The sequence below is a fragment of the Brachycentrus maculatus genome, unplaced genomic scaffold (assembly GCF_059751285.1).
Source record: "Brachycentrus maculatus isolate JH-2025_06_01 unplaced genomic scaffold, ASM5975128v1 h1tg000680l, whole genome shotgun sequence".
NCBI classification, from domain to species: domain Eukaryota; kingdom Metazoa; phylum Arthropoda; class Insecta; order Trichoptera; family Brachycentridae; genus Brachycentrus; species Brachycentrus maculatus.
Window position 1 is genome coordinate 130114 of NW_028281412.1, and position 20675 is coordinate 150788.

General features: G+C 38.6%; 1 protein-coding gene across 1 annotated transcript in view; it reads left to right on the forward strand.

Annotated features, from left to right (window-relative positions):
- Positions 1 to 20675, forward strand: part of msi (RNA-binding protein musashi) — a 122290-nt gene that overhangs the window by 98037 nt on the left and 3578 nt on the right. Inside the window, exons 2-3 of the mRNA XM_088274465.1 lie at positions 13516 to 13730; positions 14851 to 15125. Coding sequence (XP_088130591.1) covers positions 13516 to 13730; positions 14851 to 15125 — 490 coding nt within the window. The remainder of the gene's footprint in view (positions 1 to 13515; positions 13731 to 14850; positions 15126 to 20675) is intronic.

Below are 20675 nucleotides of genomic sequence, written 5' to 3' on the forward strand. Positions count from 1 at the left end.
GCTGAAATGTACGTTTGCCTCTACCCCGTGACCGTCATCTGGCCGCACCCTGGGCTATAGAAAAATATATTGAATCAATTTTGCTTTGTCCCCATTGGACCGTTCGGCCTCGGACTGCTCCTACAGCCCGTCGGATCGATATTTCCGTCGCGCGAATGCAGAACGGTCCTAACTGCACGCGAGCGATTTTTACAGAAAAGGCCATATCATATTTGTTGCCGACGGAGGTCAGAGGTCAAACTAAAATATGGAACAAAGGCAAAATAAAGGAATGGGTAAATGATCAAGAGTTAATTCTATGAAAATTGTAAAATGTTTACATTCTTAATTTGTCTAAGTACTACTATTACTTACAACATTTTGAGTGTGTCCAAATACTTGTTCACAAAATCTGGATTATCTCCAATTACAGGAGTCATTTTCATACTATTTTTTTTACATCTCATCAAAGATGAAGAAGAATATGGAATTCCCAGACTTAAGGACAGTGTTATATCACAGTATATATATTATAGTGTTATATTGTGTCGGGTTGTGGTCCCGTGATTAGTGTCGCGGACTCTTGAGTCAGAGTGTCTCGGTTCGAACACACACTACCACAATTTAATACCTATTTATAATATGTAAATAATACAAAACACAAACATTTCTCTTTATATAAATAAACCATACCACAAAGTCAACAATGCTTTTGATATGAAAATATACCGAAACAATTGTCACAATTTTTTTCACGAGTTTTTAAATAATAGAATACAATTTTGTAGGCTCTAAAAATCAGCGTTTGATTTTAATATTTAAAATATTGAGTACTATTTAAAATGTTTTGACCCTATATATTTTTGACATCTCATCCAAGATGAATATGAATATGGAAGTCTGGGCATTGTAAAAAAATAGGTTTTATCAAAAAAAATATATGAAAAATAACTCCTATAATTGGAGACAATCCAGATTTGTGAACAAGTATTTGGGGACCCACTCAAAATGTTTTGAAACGTTTTTTTTTTCTAAAGGAAAACCTATATAAATTCCTATTTAAGTAATTGAACACACTTAAAATTAATATTTTAATGTATTGGAACACATTTTTAAAATTAATAATTTCAAAGTATTTTGACACACTTAAAGTTAATAATTTTAAAGTATTTTGACACACAAGGATGAAAGCAGAGTGAATGCTGTTGATATGCGCTCCCTCAGACGAATGTGTGGAAAATCATTGTATGACAGAATTAAAAACGAAGATATAAGAAAGGAATGTAAGGCTGAACGAGGAATAATTGAAAAGATTAGAAAGAGCTCTTTGCGGTGGTATGGACATGTGGAGCGAATGGATAGCGAGAGAATGACTTAAGAAAATATATGTTGCGAATGTGAGAGGGAAAACAGAACGTGGACGACCGAAAAAGACTTCAGGCACGATCAGATCAATCAGAACCTAAAATCTGGCGGTGTCAAAAGTCTGCGTAATCGGAGGGCATGTATGACTAGATGTATGGATGTGAAGGAGGCGAGGAGTGTATGTCAGGACATAAGAGTGTGGCGTTCCATCCTCTCTGCCTACCCCTGCGGGGAATCGGCGTGATGGTAGTAGTAGTAGTAGTAGTAAAATTAATAATTTTAAAGTATTTTGACACACTTAAAATTAATAATTTTAAAGTATTTGGGCATACTTTTAACCCGTTTTTTTCTAAAGGAAAACCTATTAAAATACCTATTTAAAATTGGCATTTTAAAACCACCCTCGTCCGATCTCGTTTCGCCCTCGCTGGCGCTACGGGGGTTTGGGCGCGCTCGGTGTCGGCCCCAGTCTAGAGGATGGCGGAGTGCGTTGACCCCGAAACGTATCGATCTCGGGGGCGAACGCGTGTGCGTACAGCCACCCCGGGCTGCACGGGACCCGCCGCGCTCCCGGCCGAGGATTAGGACCTGTCGCCCCCGTTGCACTCGCCGCGCGAAGTGCGGAAAATAACTCGAGAAAGTATGCGCATTTTAGGATTGGAAACTCCCGAAAGTATGCGTAAAACAGGGTTGTGTAATTTCACCGTGATTGTTTATAATTGTTTACGGGCAAGTGTATGAATGAGTAATGCAGCCAGCGAGCCGATTTTTAAATGCAAACTTCAATTATTTGAACACAATTTGAAAAATGGCAGATGGACGAACGTCGACGTGGTAAAATTATGGGTTACGAACCGCCACGAAAATATACATGAAACATGAAAAACGGATCGCGTTATACCAAAGCCCCGAAGTATTTTATCCGCCTCTGTAGTGAAAATAAGGTCAGCACGCTCGGCCACCGTGCTGGAGGTCCCGGGTTCGATTCCCAGGGCGCGGTGGTCAAATAAATATAAGCGATCTTTCACTCTAATATTTATTCGATATTACCCTGAAGAGGAGACCTGATCACCTTTCTTTCGTGTGTTAACGATCAAGAGGACACTGCATTTATATGATTCAGTGCCCTATGCACCATGCGTTTGAAGCAATGTGTGTGTGTGTGTATATATATATATATATATATATATATATATATATATATATATATATATATATATATATATATATATATATATATATATATATATATATATATATATATATATATGCATCTCTCTGTTCCCGTGCACTTGCATTCTTGTAGCCCGGCGCTCTGTCTCGCAATCGATTTCGGTAGCGCACTCAACCGCCCCGGAAAACACTGAAATCACTCATCAAATTTAAAAAAAAAAAATTTCTTACGTCTTGCGGCTTTGGGTATGCGCAAATCCACCTAGACGACATGAATATAACGGTCCGAAGTGCGTGTAGCGAGTGTTTTTTTTGCCTAGAATTTTCACTCATGAATTACATGAAATTATAGTAACTTAAAACATAAAGAGTAAATCCACTCACGAGCAGGCATAGGCTATGAAACTTATAAAGTTGAAGCCAGAGTAGGGACATGATGAACGGTGTTGCATAAGCCGAGTCACTTGGACGTTAGGTAATTTAAAAAAATGTGCATGTTTCACGGGTTTGCACTGCGCGCCGTCCGCCCTCGCATGGTCCTTCACATATCGCTCATTCCTTTCAACAACGTCATATATAAAAAAAACTTGATTGTTCAGGAGATTGTTTTTAAGGTTTACTTTATAATAACATGGATTGAAAATAAATACCAAGCCGCTCATTGAACTTTTTACTGTGCAACAGATCTTTTTACGTAAAACCTGAAGGTTTTTTCTCCATTTGAAATATATTAAGTAAGTATATTTAAAAAAAATAATTAAACAATTCCATTTCTTCAAAATGCAAAAACAACACTTTCTGCCGAGTAGCGGGTAAATATTAAGTTTAAAATATGTCTCTTTTGCTGGGATTCATTTTTTGTGCATTCCGAAAACACGCACAGCTGAAAATTGACGATTTTTGATTTATGATTTTCTTGAAAGGAGTGAGAAGATATCTGGAAATTCGGTCCCAGCAACCTATCGTGAAATATCTCGGACAGTGTAGAGACGCGCGGCGTATGCGACATGTATTTTGGACACTCTTTCTACCGTTTTTACCACACTCGATCAACCCTGCGATATAGGACACTGGGTGGAAGACGAACGTCGTATTTCACTTAGTGGAAATCCTGCGTCGGCAAGTCGATGGGAATCGACCGCAGAATGTGGAGATTAGGTCTTTTATCGGTGGTCGAGGTAGGGTAAACGCGTCGTGAAACGGACGTCGAGGTAGGGTAGTCGCGTCGTGAATTGGCCATCGAGGTAGGGTTACTCCGCCCTGAAGTGGTCACCGAGGTAGGGTAACCGCGGTAGGGAACCGCGTCTTGATTCGGGCAGCCAAGGTAGGGTAGCTGCGTCTCGATTCGGGCAGCCAAGGCAGGATAGTCGCGTCCCGAGCGGGCCGCCGAGGCAGGGTGGTCGCGTCCCGAGCGGGCCGCCGAGGCAGGGTGCTCGCGTCCCGAGCGGGCCGCCGAGGCAGGGTGCTCGCGTCCCGGCCGGGGCGGCTGCGTCCCGGGGGTGCGTGCAGTGGAGTCGGTGTAGTAGGCCGCCGCGTCCGCTGTCATGTCCCGGCGCAGCAGTATGGCGGCCAGTAGGCGCTACAAGCACTACTGCTGTGACAGGACAATATAGCGGCCGCGGCGGCCGGCCGGCGCGCACTGAGCCGGGCGCGGCGCCGGCCGCCCGCCGCGGCGCGCGCATCGCCGGGCGCGCCGCCCCGCCGGCCGGACTCGGGATTCTTTCGCCCTTCCTTTTTATTCGTTTTTATTTCTCAACTAACTAGCTACCTATTTAAACGGAGATATCGTAGGCTACCGCTCAGGTACCAGTCATGGGTAATACCATATTAAATAAATATAAGTAACTAACAATCACGCCGCTTCCCCGCAGGTGTAGACAGAAAAAATAGAACGCCACACCATTCGTCTTTGCAAATATTCTTCGCCTCTTCCACGTTCGTGCATCTTCTCATACATATCTTTATTACTTATTTATTGACATCTCATCAAATATGAAGAAGAATATGGAAGTCTGGGCATTTACGGGGCTGACGACCGTCATAGGCTGGTTTAAGTGATCACTTTACGCACGTGTAACATTCACCAATTCTACCCATTATTGACTACCACACTACTCAAATTCTTTAACGTTCTATATATCGTAGTCGCACAGGAGAAAGTGACCAACTACCAAAACGTAAAATGTTCAGGAGGGCCATTTAAGTCACTTTTGCTTGGCGAGAAAATAAACACCAATGCAGTTAGTCATTTTTAACAAGTCAATATATTGTATTTACAAGTTTAAAATCCTTTGGGATTTTTTCAGGGCAATATAAAGCTAGTAAGATATCAAATAGTCAATGATCACGTTTTTGTAAAACAATGCACTTGGTCACTTTCCCCTGTATGACTACGATATTCATCATCATAACACACGGGGACACGATTAAATACATACGGAGCCGATTAACGCAACCAAGTTTGGATTAATATATTCCAACGCCCAAATTTAGCAGCTGCCTGACATGTATAAAATATAACCCAATCAGAGATCCATAATGAATGAAGGACATAATAAAATATATGCGGAGCCAATAAACACAACCGAGTTTGGAGTAAGGTCGTAAGGTATATATAATCTTCGCGTAGGCAGAGAGAATAGAACGCCACGGCGATCTGTCTGCGCCTAATTTTCGCCCCTTCCATCTTCATTTACACTTTCTCATACATACGCGACTCCTGAACTAACCAATTGTCAATATTTCAAGCATAGTATGTTTTAGGATTCACGATTTATTACTTAATTTTTACCACCAGATATTTCACAAAAGTCAAATATTTCGATCAGTTTTCAGGCAGCATTTTACGAAAGTAAAAATCGCGAAATATGTTGCCGCGTTGTTGAATTTTTCTCAAGTCTAAAATCGGACGTCGGGCGTTTCGGTTCCCTAGTCCGCCCGCGAGCGCCGCCCCTCTCCGGACGATGGGCGGGAATGTATGGAAAATCCATTCGGGAATGTCCGGAAAACTTCGGCAAGCCCCGCCGGAGCCGCGGGCTCCTAGCAACCGCGAAACGCCGCTCGCTCCCGCCCGCCGAAATGGCCAATTTGAAATGCGCCCTTTGGGGAAAAGGTTCCGACTTCCATATGATTTGAATCCTCCGTGCAAAGCTTCAGTTTGACGCTTTCGACCATGTCGCGGGATGGTTTGAACCGTTTTTCTGCCGCTGGGGGATGTTTTTTTACGAGGGTAGGCTTCGGGCGCCTCCGCGACCCCGTTCGGGCGGCTCCGCCGGGCGGGTTTCGGCGCAGGGCCGAACGGCGTTCGGAAAAGCTCGGGCGAGCTCGTGCTCGCTTTAGGGGCGGGGGTGAGTGTATCATTGGCGTTCTCAATTTGCGAATATTATCCCGTGACGTCATGAGTGTATCGGGTATGTTTCCGTAACAGAACACAGCCTTTTTTCCCCAAAGTATTTGATGGCGAAAATTGTACGATTATCAGTTTTTTTGCCGTTTAAAGTTTGTCTTGAAAAACGAGCATTTTCCAGTTATTTTATATGACAATATATGTATTTCTTCGTCTTCCTGGTTCTATACCAACTTATCGTCTTTGTAGACTTTATGTATCAATTTCTAAATCAAACACAGTTTATTTGTTGTTTTATTTTTAGGTTTTATTTACAATATAGCACATTTCTTTTACTGACATATCGCTCACTCCTTTCAACACCGTCATAAATCAAAAAACTTTTTTTGTTTTTTCAGGAGATCATTTTTAAAGTTTCAAAATATAATACAATGTATTAAAAATAAATATCAAGCCACTTATTGAACTTTTTACTGTGCAACAGATCTTTTTAGGTAAAACCTGGAGGTTTTTTCTCCATTTGAAAAATATTAAGTATATTAAAAAAAAAAATAAATAAACAATACCTTTTCTTCAAAATGCAAAAACAACACTTTCTGCCCTGTAGCGGGTAAATATTAAGTTGAAAATATGCCGCTTTTGCTGGGATATAGTACATTTTCTGGGCATTCCGAAAACGTGCACAACTGAAAATTGACGATTTTTTATTTATGACGTTCTTGAAAGGAGTGAGCGATATCTTAAAAGAAAATCGAATTCGGGTACACACGTACCCGACCATGCTATATTTACTGATTTAACGTTTAATTTACAGAACTACATTTTAATTTATGTATTCATTTTCAAATCAAACACATAATTTTTTTGAGTCTACTAAGATGTATTTGATTGAAACACTGTTTTACCTAGTTATGGCATTTTCAAACGAATATAGACTGTTGGAGTCAGCTCTCCTCGTCCTCAGGCTGTAGGTCCTTCTATCATATACAACGTCACTTAGGCCATGCCTTGGAATCATGTTATCTGTCATATTATTTTTTGACATCTCATCACAGATAAAGAAGATTATGAAAGATTGGTCATTTACGGGGCTGACGACCGTCATAGGCTGGTTTGCGTAATCACTTTACACACGTGTAACATTCACCAATCCTACCCATTATTGACAACCACACTATTCAAATTCTTGGAGGTTCTATATATATGAACCAATTTAGAAACCTTGTTCTAGAAGCACTAGAACTTCACTAGAGACATCTATTGGTGAGATGTAAAGAAGCTTTTTACTAAGCAGAAACTCTTCTATTAGTATGTGAGGTCCGAATCCTGGATTATGATCACACACATGAGAAACATAATGGGTAGAATTGGTGAATGTTACACGTGTGTAAAGTGATACCTTAAACCAGCCTATGACGGTCGTCAGCCCCGTTAATGCCCAGACTTCCATATTCTTCTTAATTTTTGATGAGATGTCAAAAAAATAAAAAAAATATTACATAATAGTTTTTCAATTGTTTTCCCGCCGTAAAATACATCAGCTGTTTCTGTAGGCGGCGGCCATCTTGGGTCGAATTAAGCATTCGGTTCAACTTCGTGATACACGTGTACGAATGGCGAAAAGTGTAGGGGGGTAGGGGAAGATTTTCAGCTGTGCATGTTTTCGGAATGCCCAGAAAATGTACTATATCCCAGCAAAAGCGGCATATTTTTAACTTAATATTTACCCGCTACAGGGCAGAAAGTGTTGTTTTTGCATTTTGAAGAAAAGGTATTGTTTAATATTTTTTTTTAAATACTAAATATTCTTCAAATGGAGAAAAATATTTAGGTTTTACCTTAAAAGATCTGTTGCACAGTAAAAAAGTTCAATAAGTGGCTTAGTAAGGGCACATAGGACGCAGAGAACCTGATCATATCGTGAACCAGGCAATAGCAATGGATCTTCCTCGAAAGATATCCAGAGGAAGACCAGAAAAAATATGGATGCTGCAAAGAGAGAATATGGTTCGAAGACATGGCCTTAGTGACGTTGTCCATGACAGAAGGACCTACAGCCTGAAGACGAGGAGAGCTGACCCCAGCAGACTACAAAGACGATAAGTTGGGATGTAGCCAGAAAGAAAAAGACCAAATACTTCATGGGTTCTGCAAAAAGAGAACACGTTTCGAAGATCATGACCTAGGTGATGTTGTATATGATGTATATGGAAGCCTGGCTGTAACAGGCGTCAATAGTAAGGTAGAGGAAAGGCAATTGGAGATGGTATGGGCACATAGGACGCCGAGAACCTGATCATATTGTGTACCAGGCCATCGCCATAGAAAGACATCTAGAGGAAGACCAAAGAATTCATGGATGCTGCAGAAAGGTAACACGATCCCATGGCCTAGGTGACGTTGTATATGATAGAAGGACCTACAGCCTGAGGACGAGGAGAGCTGACCCCAGCAGTCTACAAAGGTGACAAGTTGAGATGGAGTCAGGAATAAAAATAAATATTTTTTTTTAAATATAAAATAACTGGATAATGCACGTTTTTTAAGACTTACTTTCAACGGCAATAAACCGATATTTGTAAAAACACTGCCTTCAAATACTTTGGGAAAAAAACGCGGTGTACTGTGTACCCGATATATTCCCGATATACCTACATGGGATGTAGCCAGGAGGAGGAAGACACACGCCACTTACAAATTGATTAATTGAGTCTTGCTCGCGTAAGACGAGCATGCTCTCCGGATGTATGCATACATGATGGATAAGAAGTTAGGTGGTTAGTTGTGAGTTGGAGCTGGCTAGTGGTAGGTCCGGCTGGCTGCTGCACCGCTCGGATCGATACGGGCAGACGTGCGGCTAGCGCCCCGACGCCCGGCGCCGCGACGCCGCCAGCGGCGGGCCGACTCGCGCGTCCCGCTGGCCCTTGTACCGGAGAGCTAGCTAGGCTGGATTGTGCCGAATCGAGAGCTATTCGCACAGATGCAGAGCCTCAGAACCAAGAACTGCAGATGTCACCACGAACTGGTGAAACTGCAAATGTTTTCACCCGTCAATGAGAATATTTGTAGCTGTCGTAAATAGTTTACATTAATATGCTCAAAAAGGCGTCTTTTGCAAGCAAAGAATACAATTGAAGCACCAACAGTTATTTTTACGAGCTTTATGGAGATTCTGCACTAAGAAAATCAACTAGTATCAAATATGTTGAATTTAAACGTGGTTGTTCAAATACAACAACTTACGAGTATGTTATTAAGTATCAAATGGTTTCGTGAATTTAAACGTGGTTGTACAAATACACCAAAATACGAGTATGTTATATAGTATCAAATAGGTTCTTGAATTTAAACGTGGTTGTACAAATACAACAAAATACGAGTATGTTATATAGTATCAAATAGTTTCTTGAATTTAAACGTGGTTGTACAAATACAACAAAATACGAGTATGTTATACAGTAACAAATGGTTTCTTGAATTGAAACGTGGTCGTACAAATACAACAAAATACAAGTATGTAATATTAATATATTTGGACTAGTCCTACCTTCAGATGGGGTGGGTTTTTCAAATCCATCCAATCAGACTTCATCCCCCACGATTTGGCCAGTCTGAAATCAAAATAAATAAATAAATTTATTTTTCGCATATTTTTTATTTTGACAAATATAAACAGAGTGTTGTACGCAGCTGCAGTATACATTTTGGGGTCCACCTTGTGGGGTCCTGTCTTGCGATCGCACATCTTCATGCCGCACACTCGTCTGAGAGATCGCATTTTGACAAATTATAAATAGAGTTGTACGCAGCTGCAGTATACATTTTGGGGTCCATCTTGTGGGGTCATGTCTTGCGATCGCACATTTTCATGGAGCACACTCGTCTGAGAGATCGCATTTTGACAAATTATACATAGAGTGTTGTACAACTTACATGACGTCAGTCCTCGTCCTGAATTGGTAGAAGGAGAAGCCGAGAACTCCAACAACTGCCCCGACACAGATTACTACCATAGGAATAACCTGAAAAATAAAATAAAATGATAAATCGCTCACTCCTTTCAACAACGTCATATATCAAAAATCGTCTATTTTCAGTTGTGCATGTTTTCGGAATGCCCAGAAAATGTACTATATCCCAGCAAAAGCGGCGTATTTTTAACTTAATATTTACCCGCTACAGGGCAGAAAGTGTTGTTTTTGCATTTTGAAGAAAATGTATTGTTTAATTATTTTTTTAAAATACTTATACTAAATATTTTTCAAATTGAGAAAAACATTCAGGTTTTACCTAAAAAGATCTGTTGCACAGTAAAAAGTTCAATAAGTGGCTTGATATTTATTTTTAATACATTTCATTATATTCTTAAACTTTAAAAACGATCTACTGAAAAATCCAGTTTTTTTATGACGTGTATTTATGAATGCAGGAAGTAGCCTTTTTTCAGACAAGTGACTCTCTATCCAATCTTCACCAGGTCTTGACCGTTACATAATTTTTATATAAGTACAGGAAAACCTCGATATAACTGACCAATGGATAAACATCACGATGTGTGATTATGAAGTGGCTAATAAATTAATATGAAAAATCACAAGACTATCGGTAGCATTCTTATTGAAATCTGTAGGGAACTAAGGGAGATATGAAGGTTTAAACTTAACATATTTTTATAAAACGAAAAACGTGCGTTCGCATACGTCATCAAATTTCCGCCATCGAACGTTTTATGACGTCATATGGTTTATTGTATATGGTTTATAGCGCTGTAATAGTAGTAGTGTGGATTGTTTGTTTACCACTACTCTACCATTTGTGTTATACAAATATGAGGGGAGGGGGGACCATAGACTTCAACAAATAGAGCCGCCAATAATTTAGCAATGTTACCAATTTTAAAATAACTCCATCGTTTCTGTGACGTCATTCATTGCCAACTTACGAAAATACCGTTTTTTGGATCGCGAATTTTCCAAAAGAAAATGATGAATGAAAATATTAATTATATCGGCTTTTAAAAACACTTATACTACTACTATTACGAGTCTAATACAATTTGAAGAAAAGGTATCGTTTAATTATTTTTTTAAATATCTTAAATATTTTTCAAATGGTGAAAAAACATTCAGGTTTTACCTAAAACGATCTGTTGCATAGTAAAAAGTTCAATAAGTTGCTTGATATTTATTTTTAATACATTTTATTATATTCTTAAAATTTAAAAACGATCTCTTGAAAAATCGTGTTTTTTGATATATGACATTTGTAAGGAGTGAGACATACCGCTCACTCCTTTCAAGAACGTCATAAATCAAAAAACTTGATTTTTCTGGAGAACGTTTTTAAAGTTTAAAAATATAATACAATGTATTAAAAATAAATATCAAGCCACTTAATGAACTTTTTACTATGCAACAGATCTTTTTAGGTAAAACCTGAAGGTTTTTTCTTCATTTGAAAAATATTTAGCATTAAAAAATATTAAACAATACCTTTTCTTCAAAATGCAAAAACAACACTTTCTGCCCTGTAGCGGGTAAATATTAAGTTAAAAATATGCCGTTTTTGCTGGGATATAGTACATTTTCTGGGCATTCCGAAAACATGCACAACTGAAAATTGACGAATTTTGGTTTATGACGTTCTTGAAAGGAGTGAGCGATATATGAAGTTTGGTGTTTTTTTTACTATGCTCAAGTCTCTAAAATTATGAAAATGCGTTTAATATATTTTAACTTCTTTATCTGACGAAATGTTAATAAATGTTATAGGATCGTCGAGATGTGATCAGACACATGAATTTAAGCATTTACTCGTATAATACTAACAGTAGGTTTTCATGAGTGAAAATTCTAGGCAAAAACGCTCGCTTATCTGAGTGCTTCAAATAGAGGTCTGTTTTATCGAGATTCTTTTACAATACAATTTCAAAAATATTTTAATGATAATAATAATAAGGAAATGTATAATTTATTTAGGAAGCATGTTCGCAAGGGATGGAAAGTTGGATAAAGATATTGAGAGTAGGGTGAATGCAGAGAAAAGAATGGATGGCGTTTTGAATAGAGTGATTGCAAATAAAAATAATATACTTAAACCCTTATCCGCACCCCAATGGCGCATAGGGCACTGCGTCATATAAACGCAGTGTTATCTTGATCGTTTACACGTAAATGAAAGGTGATCAGCCCTCCGCTTAATTTACCATACCGGGGTAATATTGGTTAAAGATTACAGTGAATAAAACATATTTATTTGACCCCCCGCTGGGAATCGAACCCGGGACCTCCAGAACGGTAGCCGAGCGTGCTGACCATTACACTACGGAGGCGGACAAATATATACAAAAATATATACAAGGAAGCTTAACTGGCAGTTCACAACGGAGCGCTAGTACCGACACTGATGTCTGACAGCCAAACATGGAATTGGCAAATGAAGGATTCAAGCAGAAATGCGTTCCCTCAGACGATTCTGTCGACAATTTGTTGTATGATTGAATTGAAAATGATGAGGAATGTCAGGCTGAACTGAGGATGGTAGTTGAAAAGATTATGAAATATTCTCATATGGAGCGAATGGATAACGAGAGAATGACCAGAAGAGTATATTTGGCCAATGTGAACGGTAGAGCAGAATGAGGACGGCCAAAAGGACTTGGCGCGATCAGATCAATCGGATTTTAAAATCTCGTCGTGACAAAAGTGTACGTTATGGTATGGGTGAGGAGAATGCTAGGAGTGCATGTCAGGATAGACGAATGTGGCATTCTATCCTCTCTTTCTAATCCTGCAGGGAAAAGGCGTGACTGTAGTAGTAGTAATAGTAGTAGTTGTAGATAATTTATATATTAGTTGCCTTAAAAATATCATTTTTCAATTAATGTATTACTAATAAAATACTACTTTTCCTTAAAATCTACTGTGACACGTGTTTCGATCCATTCCGCATCATTTTCAAACACCGTATGCGAAAATGATGCGGAATGCATCGAAACACGTTTCACAGTAGATTTTAAGAAAACGTGGTTTTTACTAAGTAATACATTAAATAAAAATGGATAGATTTTACCACAAAACGACTGCCGAATCAATTGATGTTAAAATATCCTTACCTATTATGTACAAGGATTTATAGCATGTTCTGTTTATATGTTTTGACGTCACAACATAGATCGGCAGTGCAAACTCAAAACACAGTAAGGGACATTTTTTTTTCATTTTTAGACTGAGTAGATTCTATTCTCAATATTATTAATATTTAAAGCATTTACTTTGTGGTTAGTCATTTTTACTTATTTATTTTTTACAAAAATGTTAATATATTAGTATATAACCACTCACAGGGAGTGAGTGGTTATATACTAATATTATTAACATTTTTGTAACAAAAAAAAGGAGATTCTACTTAGTCCAAAAATGCAAAAAAAACGTACTACAAAAAAAATGACCACCTTACTGTGTTTTGAGTTTGGACAGCCGAGATGTAGAAGAATATGGAAGTCTAAGTATTTGCAGGGCTTGTGAGTAGCAATTCCGACGAATCGATGTATAAAGTTAGTTTTTTTTTTCAAAAATAATTAGATGTTAATGTGCATGTGAGTCTGTGCGCGGTTTGTCGCCGTCTCTAAAATGGCGTGTCCTCTCTTACAGCGGCGGCGCGGCGGGCGCCGTAGGCGCGCTGGACGCCGGCGGCGGCCTGCTGCTCGAGCACCACGCGCACCACGCGCACGCCGAGCACCACCACCACCACCACCTGCTGCAGCCGGCGCTCGTGCCCGTGCTGGGCGGCGCGGGGCCCGCTGCGGCGGCCGCGGCCGCGGCGGCGCAGGCGGCCGCCAGCGCGCACGCGCAGGCTCAAGCCAACGGTGAGTGACATCATCCCACCCGCCCTAGTGTAGGACCACCGTCTGCGTTGCAAATGCTAGGATTCGTTCTGCGTACTGTCAGGGTTCTCCGAAATACCCGCGTGCTGAGAACTCTTTATAACTCCTCGGTGCGAAGTAGACTCGAGAGTAGCTCCATGATACCACACGATGGGGCCACACGAGCTTAAGTACTCTCTTATGGTAGAGAAAGTCCTAAAGAAGTTTCTCTACATGAGAGAGTACGGCTATTATCCTCGGCTCTACCCGACCGAGTTTCTCCAGGGTATGCTCGGCTACAACAGTCTAGAGACTAGAAGGAATGTGTATTTGATTACGCATTTTTATCGATGGTTGCGTGGAATGATGGATAATCCTGAAATTATCCGGAACATTGGTCTGTATGTTCCCGATAGTTACCTAAGACAGCGTCGGCATAGATTGTTTCACATTCCTATACACAGGACCAACCTGCCGATGGTTATGCCTGTAGGAAGAGCTACCGCTATGTTGAACAATATCTCATTGGATATTGGTCTGTTCCGTGTGTCTGGAAGGAGTTTTCCGAAGCGGGATTCTTCTTCACCTTAGCAATAGTTCTTGCATATATTTTATTTTTACGATTTAATTTTTTTAAAGTTTGTAATGTTTATAATAATTGAAATAAATAAATTGAATTGAATTGAATCTAGCCTTAGACCTCTCTTGCTAAGCAATTTCTTCTTCTGTGGTGTCAATCCTGTGGTCTGCGGCAACAAATGATACCTCCCTTCGCCATTTTGGTCTAGGATATCTTCAAATCAAAATCGTATCCCAATTTTACATTGAATCGTTCTCAATTTCCCTGTCACTGTCATTCTAAATGTGTAATGTTTAGCGTGTTCAGCAACCGTGCTGGAGGTCCCGGGTTCGATTCCCAGGGCTACTGTTTCCAAACGCGATATCTTAATTATCTCTTAAGGTCGAGACTGACCGGAGCATTTCGTCTTAACATAACGTAGCATCGCTCGCGGCGAGCATCACCGAGCATCCGAAACTATGGATGGTGCGTTCGGCTGACGAAATGCTCCGGTCAGTCTCCACCTTTAGGCTGCTGTTTTAAAAGGCGATCTCTCTCCACCAGGGGGCAGCCACTCGGGCTCCTCGGGGCGCTCGACGCCCAGCGGCGCCGGAGCCGCCGGCGGGGCGGCCGCGCAGGCTGGCGGCGCTCCGGCCGCGGGGCTACCGGCGGCCGCGGCGGCCGGAGCCCCCTGCTCGGCCTCCTCGGCCGACCCGGCCCCCGGGAAGCTGTTCGTCGGCGGCCTCTCCTGGCAGACGTCCAGCGAGAAGCTGCGCGAGTACTTCGGCATGTTCGGCAGCGTCACTGACGTGCTCATCATGAAGGATCCCGTCACTCAGGTACGTCTCACCATGCTATGCCGTCCTGAAATTGGCGTTCTTCCCGTTTGTATGTCTCTGTACGTTTTTTCCATTTCTTTCCTACGATCATTTCCTCTAGCATTCGCAGTTCTTTAAAACGTCTTCATCTTCATAAATGATATCTTTTACATTCCTTGAATCTCTGTTTTTTCCAATTCCGTTTTCACTATTTTTGTTTTTCTTCTATCTACAGCCAAAGCTGTCCAAACTTAAAACACAGTAAGGGACATTTTTTTGTAGTAAGTTTTTTTTTTGCATTTGTGGACTAAGTTAGAATCTACTTAGTCCAAAAATGCAACAAAAAAAACGTACTACAAAAAAATGTCCCTTACTGTGTTTTGAGTTTGGACAGCCGTACTGTCCACGCCAAATGTTTCGATATCATGGCAATGGTTTTTAAAATATCCTCATCTTCTTAAATGCTACCAAACGTTACCACTTACCGTCGTAATATATTATTCCTCTTTTATATTCCCTGAATATCTGTTTATGTTGTCCCTTCAGTTGTCATTTTCATGGTTGCTTTTCTTCTGCTAACTCTCGGTAAAGAGAGTAACTATCGTTGTCTTGGGCAACTCTGACGGTCCTGATCCCCATCCAATCTCGTATATTCCGGAGCCATGAGATCTGTCTTCTGTCCGCACCTCGTTGACCCTCTATTAGGTGCAACAGCTCGTACTTGTCTCCTCTCAGCACATGCCCCAGATAGGACACCTTCCGGACCTTTGATATCAGTCGGCAACTGTCTCCCTGCTCTTGCTCTTTGGAGCACACTTTTGTTGCTGACCATGTCTGATTTCATCATATTTGATTTTGTGTTTCATGTTATCTACAAAGTTAATAATGTTTTGAAGCAACTGTCTTTGTATCGTTTCTCTTCATTTTTTCCCTTCTCCCTTTGTGTTCCTTTCTTAATCCCCTTCCTCCCGGTATTGTACTCTCTGTTTTTCTCCATCATTGTCTAGAAATATGACCTACAGCCCCATCATTCTCCATAAATGTAACCCACACACCCATCATTGTCTAGAAATGTGATCCACACATCCACCACTGTCCTGAAATGAGACCCTCACCCTTATCATTGTCCAGAACTGTATCTCACAGTCCCACCATTGTCTAGAAATATTACCTACACCCCCATCACTGTATAGAAATGTAACTCACGCACCCATCATTGTCCAGAAATGTGACCCACACCCCCATTATTGTCCAGAAATGTATCTCACACTCCCACCATTGTCTAGATATATGACCTACACCCCCCTCATTGTTTAGAAACGTAACCCACACCTTCATCATTGTCCAGAAATGTAACGCACACACCCACCATTGTCCAGAAATGTGACCCACACCCCCATCATTGTCCAGAAATGTATCTCACACTCCCACCACTGCCTAGAAATGTGACTTGCACTATGAAGAAAGTGATAGTTTTTCAATTGAGCTATGTTTAAGGATACGATTGATATTCGCAACGGCTCGCGACGCAAGTCGTCGTTCGGGTAGTGATCCAAGCGCCGCCGAGGAACATACAAGGCAAGGTTCACACAATAATATAATTACGTAACTGGTAGCTATTCGTAGGTATGTTTTGGTTAACCTTTAGTTGTTCGGGTGTAACACATGATCCCTGGGTATGTTGAGCATAAACACAGATGTAACCTGAGTTACACGACTAATATATATATAAATAACCTTGAGTATGTGACGAGTGCAGAGGATAATAAAACACCTTTTGATATCTTCTCTCTCTCTCTGTTTAGATGTGTAATGCTCAGTAATTGATTGAACTGTCGTTGATTTTCTCTTGGGGATTTGATACTTGTAATTTGGCTGTGTATATAAATATAAATATACCACACTTCCTTATTTTAACAAATTAATTTCACCTTGCAGTAATTTATCGTAACTTTGTACCATTTCACAAGTTTCATGCCTTTATATAAGTACTTAAATATATATATTTTTTTAGTTTTTTTTCTATATTTACATACGAATAAGTCTTGATTTTTATCTTCTTTTGATTTTGTGCCATGGTGTCTTCATAGTGTATAATAATGTATTACCAACTCGAGGCGTATGTAACTTAAAACACTAATTGATTTAGATGTAACACCGTTGAATACGTTGGGACAGAATTAGTAACATGTATGCGCTGGTATATCACGTAAGCACGGCGTCCTGTATTTGCCGTGGACGAGTAACAAAACACCCTTTGTCGCATCATACACAGAATGTTACATTATCGCATTATCTGTAATTCATTTTATACGAAATGTAACATCTGTAACTCATTTTATACAAAACGTAACATTATCTGTATCTCATTTTATACAAAATGTAACATTATCTGTAACTCATTTTATACAAAACGTAACTTTATTTGTAACTCATTTTACACAAAACGTAACATTATCTGTAACTTTTATTTTACACAAAATGTAACATTATTTGTAAGTCTGTTAAAGTTTCATTTAGTTTTAAAAATTGATATTTTTAGCACAGCGATAATTGTAGTGAAAACTGGTAGATGAATTTATACCTATTTTATTATTTTCCGGGTATGCAAGCTGTTGAATCCTGGTCGTAGTTGACTGTATGGTTAATAGTCTATTCGGGTGTAAGTACACTACGCAGTGCATTGTGATGTTATTGGGTGCATATGCGGGTTGTAAAACAATACCCCGCCCGGTTTTAGGGGTCAATTCCCCGAGTTGTTCCAATAAGTTTAGAAAAAGAAATACCAAGACTAATTCAAAAACATGTTGAGATGGTATGCATACGTGAAGGAAAGTTATGATGAATGAACGCAGAACCGAATCGACTATCGTGAATTTAGAAGTCGAAGAAGTCCGGCAAAGAATTGGCACAATCGGCTTGAAATTGGACATGCCAGGGATCGGAACGATCGGCACGTGGATGAGGAGACGCAGAGACCGCCGAAGAGTTGAAGTTTGTCAGCGAAGATAGAGGTACATGGCGTTCGATCCTCCTTGCCCACCCTGGCTTGGAAACAGTATTATGTTTTGATAGTTTTTTTTTAGTTTTAGTTTTTTTTCGTATTCAAAATCTGATATGAACTATTGTATAATATTTGGAAACTATCGAAGTTTACCTCCAATAGATGATACATGATACCTTAAAAATAATATATCTAGTCACTTTTCTAGTCACTTTAGTTTTTTACAATATATGTTATTTATTTACATAGGTAATGTGAAGAAATAGAGTTGCTGTTACACATTTTGTAACGCGACGTGACATCTTGTATAAACTTGCTTAGTTCCCATTCCCAGGTAAAATTGAGCCCATTTATTTATCGTAGACAGGTTATGTGACATAGATTACAGTTGAAATTGTGCCGTCTCGTACAACTTTTAGCGGGATTTTGAATAGAATCGATTTGCACTGTAACGCGACGTGACATCTTATATAAACTTGCTTAGTTCCCACCCTCAGGTAAAATTGAGCCAAATTAAAATTTATTTAGACAGATAATGTGACATAGATTATCATTGAAATAGTGCCGTCTCCTACAACTTCTAGCGGGACATTGAATAGAATCATTTTGCACAGTTTGTAACGCGACTTGACATATTGTATAAGTTTGCTTAGTTCCCACCCCAGGAAAAATTAACTTAATTAGAATTTATTTATACAGGTAATGTGACATAGATTTTAATTGAAATATCGCCTTCTCGTAGAACTTTTAGCAGGATTTTGAATTTAATCGTTGTTACACAGTTTGTAACGCGATGTGACATCTTGTATAAACTTGCTTAGTTTCCACCCCCAGGTAAAATTGAGCCTACTTAGATTTTATTTATCATAGACAGGTTATGTGACATAGATTACAGTTGAAATAGTGCTGTCTCGTACAACTTTTAGCAGGATTTTGAATATAATCGATATTACACAGTTTTTAACATGACGCGACATCTTGTATAAGATTGCTTAGTCCCCACTCCCGGGTAAAATTGAATAAAATTAGAAATTATTTTAAGAGGTAATGTAAGGTAGATTACAATTGAAATAGTACCGTCTCGTACAACTATTAGCGGAAATTTGAATAGAATTGCTGTTACACAGTTTGTAACGCGATGTGACATATTGTATAAGATTTGCTTAGTTCCCACTTCCAGGTAAAATTGAGCCTTATTATAATTTATTTATCATAGACAGGTAAATTGACATAGATTACAATTGAAATAGTGCCGTCTCGTACAACTTAGCGGGACATTGAATATAATCGTTGTTACACAGTTTGTAACGCGACGTGACATCTTGTATAAGACTGCTTAGTTCCCACTCCCAGGTAAAATTGAGCCAAATTAGAAGAAAAATTGTTTTATATAACATATAGGAAATCCAGTTTGGAATTTATGAATAACAATTATATATATATATATATATATATATATATATATATATATATATATATATATATATATATATATATATATATATATATATATATATATGTATATGTATATGTATATGTATATGTATATGTATATGTATATGTATATGTATATGTATATGTATATGTATATGTATATGTATATGTATATGTATATGTATATGTATATGTATATGTATATGTATATGTATATGTATATGTATATGTATATGTATATGTATATGTATATGTATATGTATATGTATATGTATATGTATATGTATATGTATATGTATATGTATATGTATATGTATATGTATATGTATATGTATATGTATATGTATATGTATATGTATATGTATATGTATATGTATATGTATATATATATATATATATATATATATATATATATATATATATATATATATATATATATATATATATATATATATATATATATATATATTTATATATAAATATATATATATATATATATATATATATATATATATATATATATATATATATATATATATATATATATATATATATTTATATATATAATCTTAACGTCGATTAAAGTAGTTTATTTAATTTAAAATTTGCTTTGGATAGCAAAGGACAAGTAAAAATTGTATTTACTAAATTATAAATAATTTAATTGATAATACTCAATTTAAATGTGTTTCAACTTATTATCAAACATGTATTGATCTTTCACTTTATACGAAAGAAGATGGACGTCTGAGCATCCCGCGGCTTACGACCTGCCATTTGGCCGGCTTAAGCGATCACTTTACACACTCGTGTAACCTCCACCGTTCTCAATAATAAATCCATAATTATTAAATACTTCATTAATTCCCCAACCGATGGTGCTACAATCAGCCATACTTCACAAATGTATTGAAAAGCTACCTGTATGGATCTAAGACTATTGCATATATAGAATGTTTTGTATTGCATATATAAATGGCAACATTGTTCCTACAGGCTGTCAATTTGACAGTTGACAGTTATTGTTACCGTCAATGGAGAGCGCTACAGAACAATTATTACTGACTTAATCGTACCTCAGTTGAATGGCATTGATGTGACAGAGCTGTGGTTTCAACAAGACGGCGCAACAT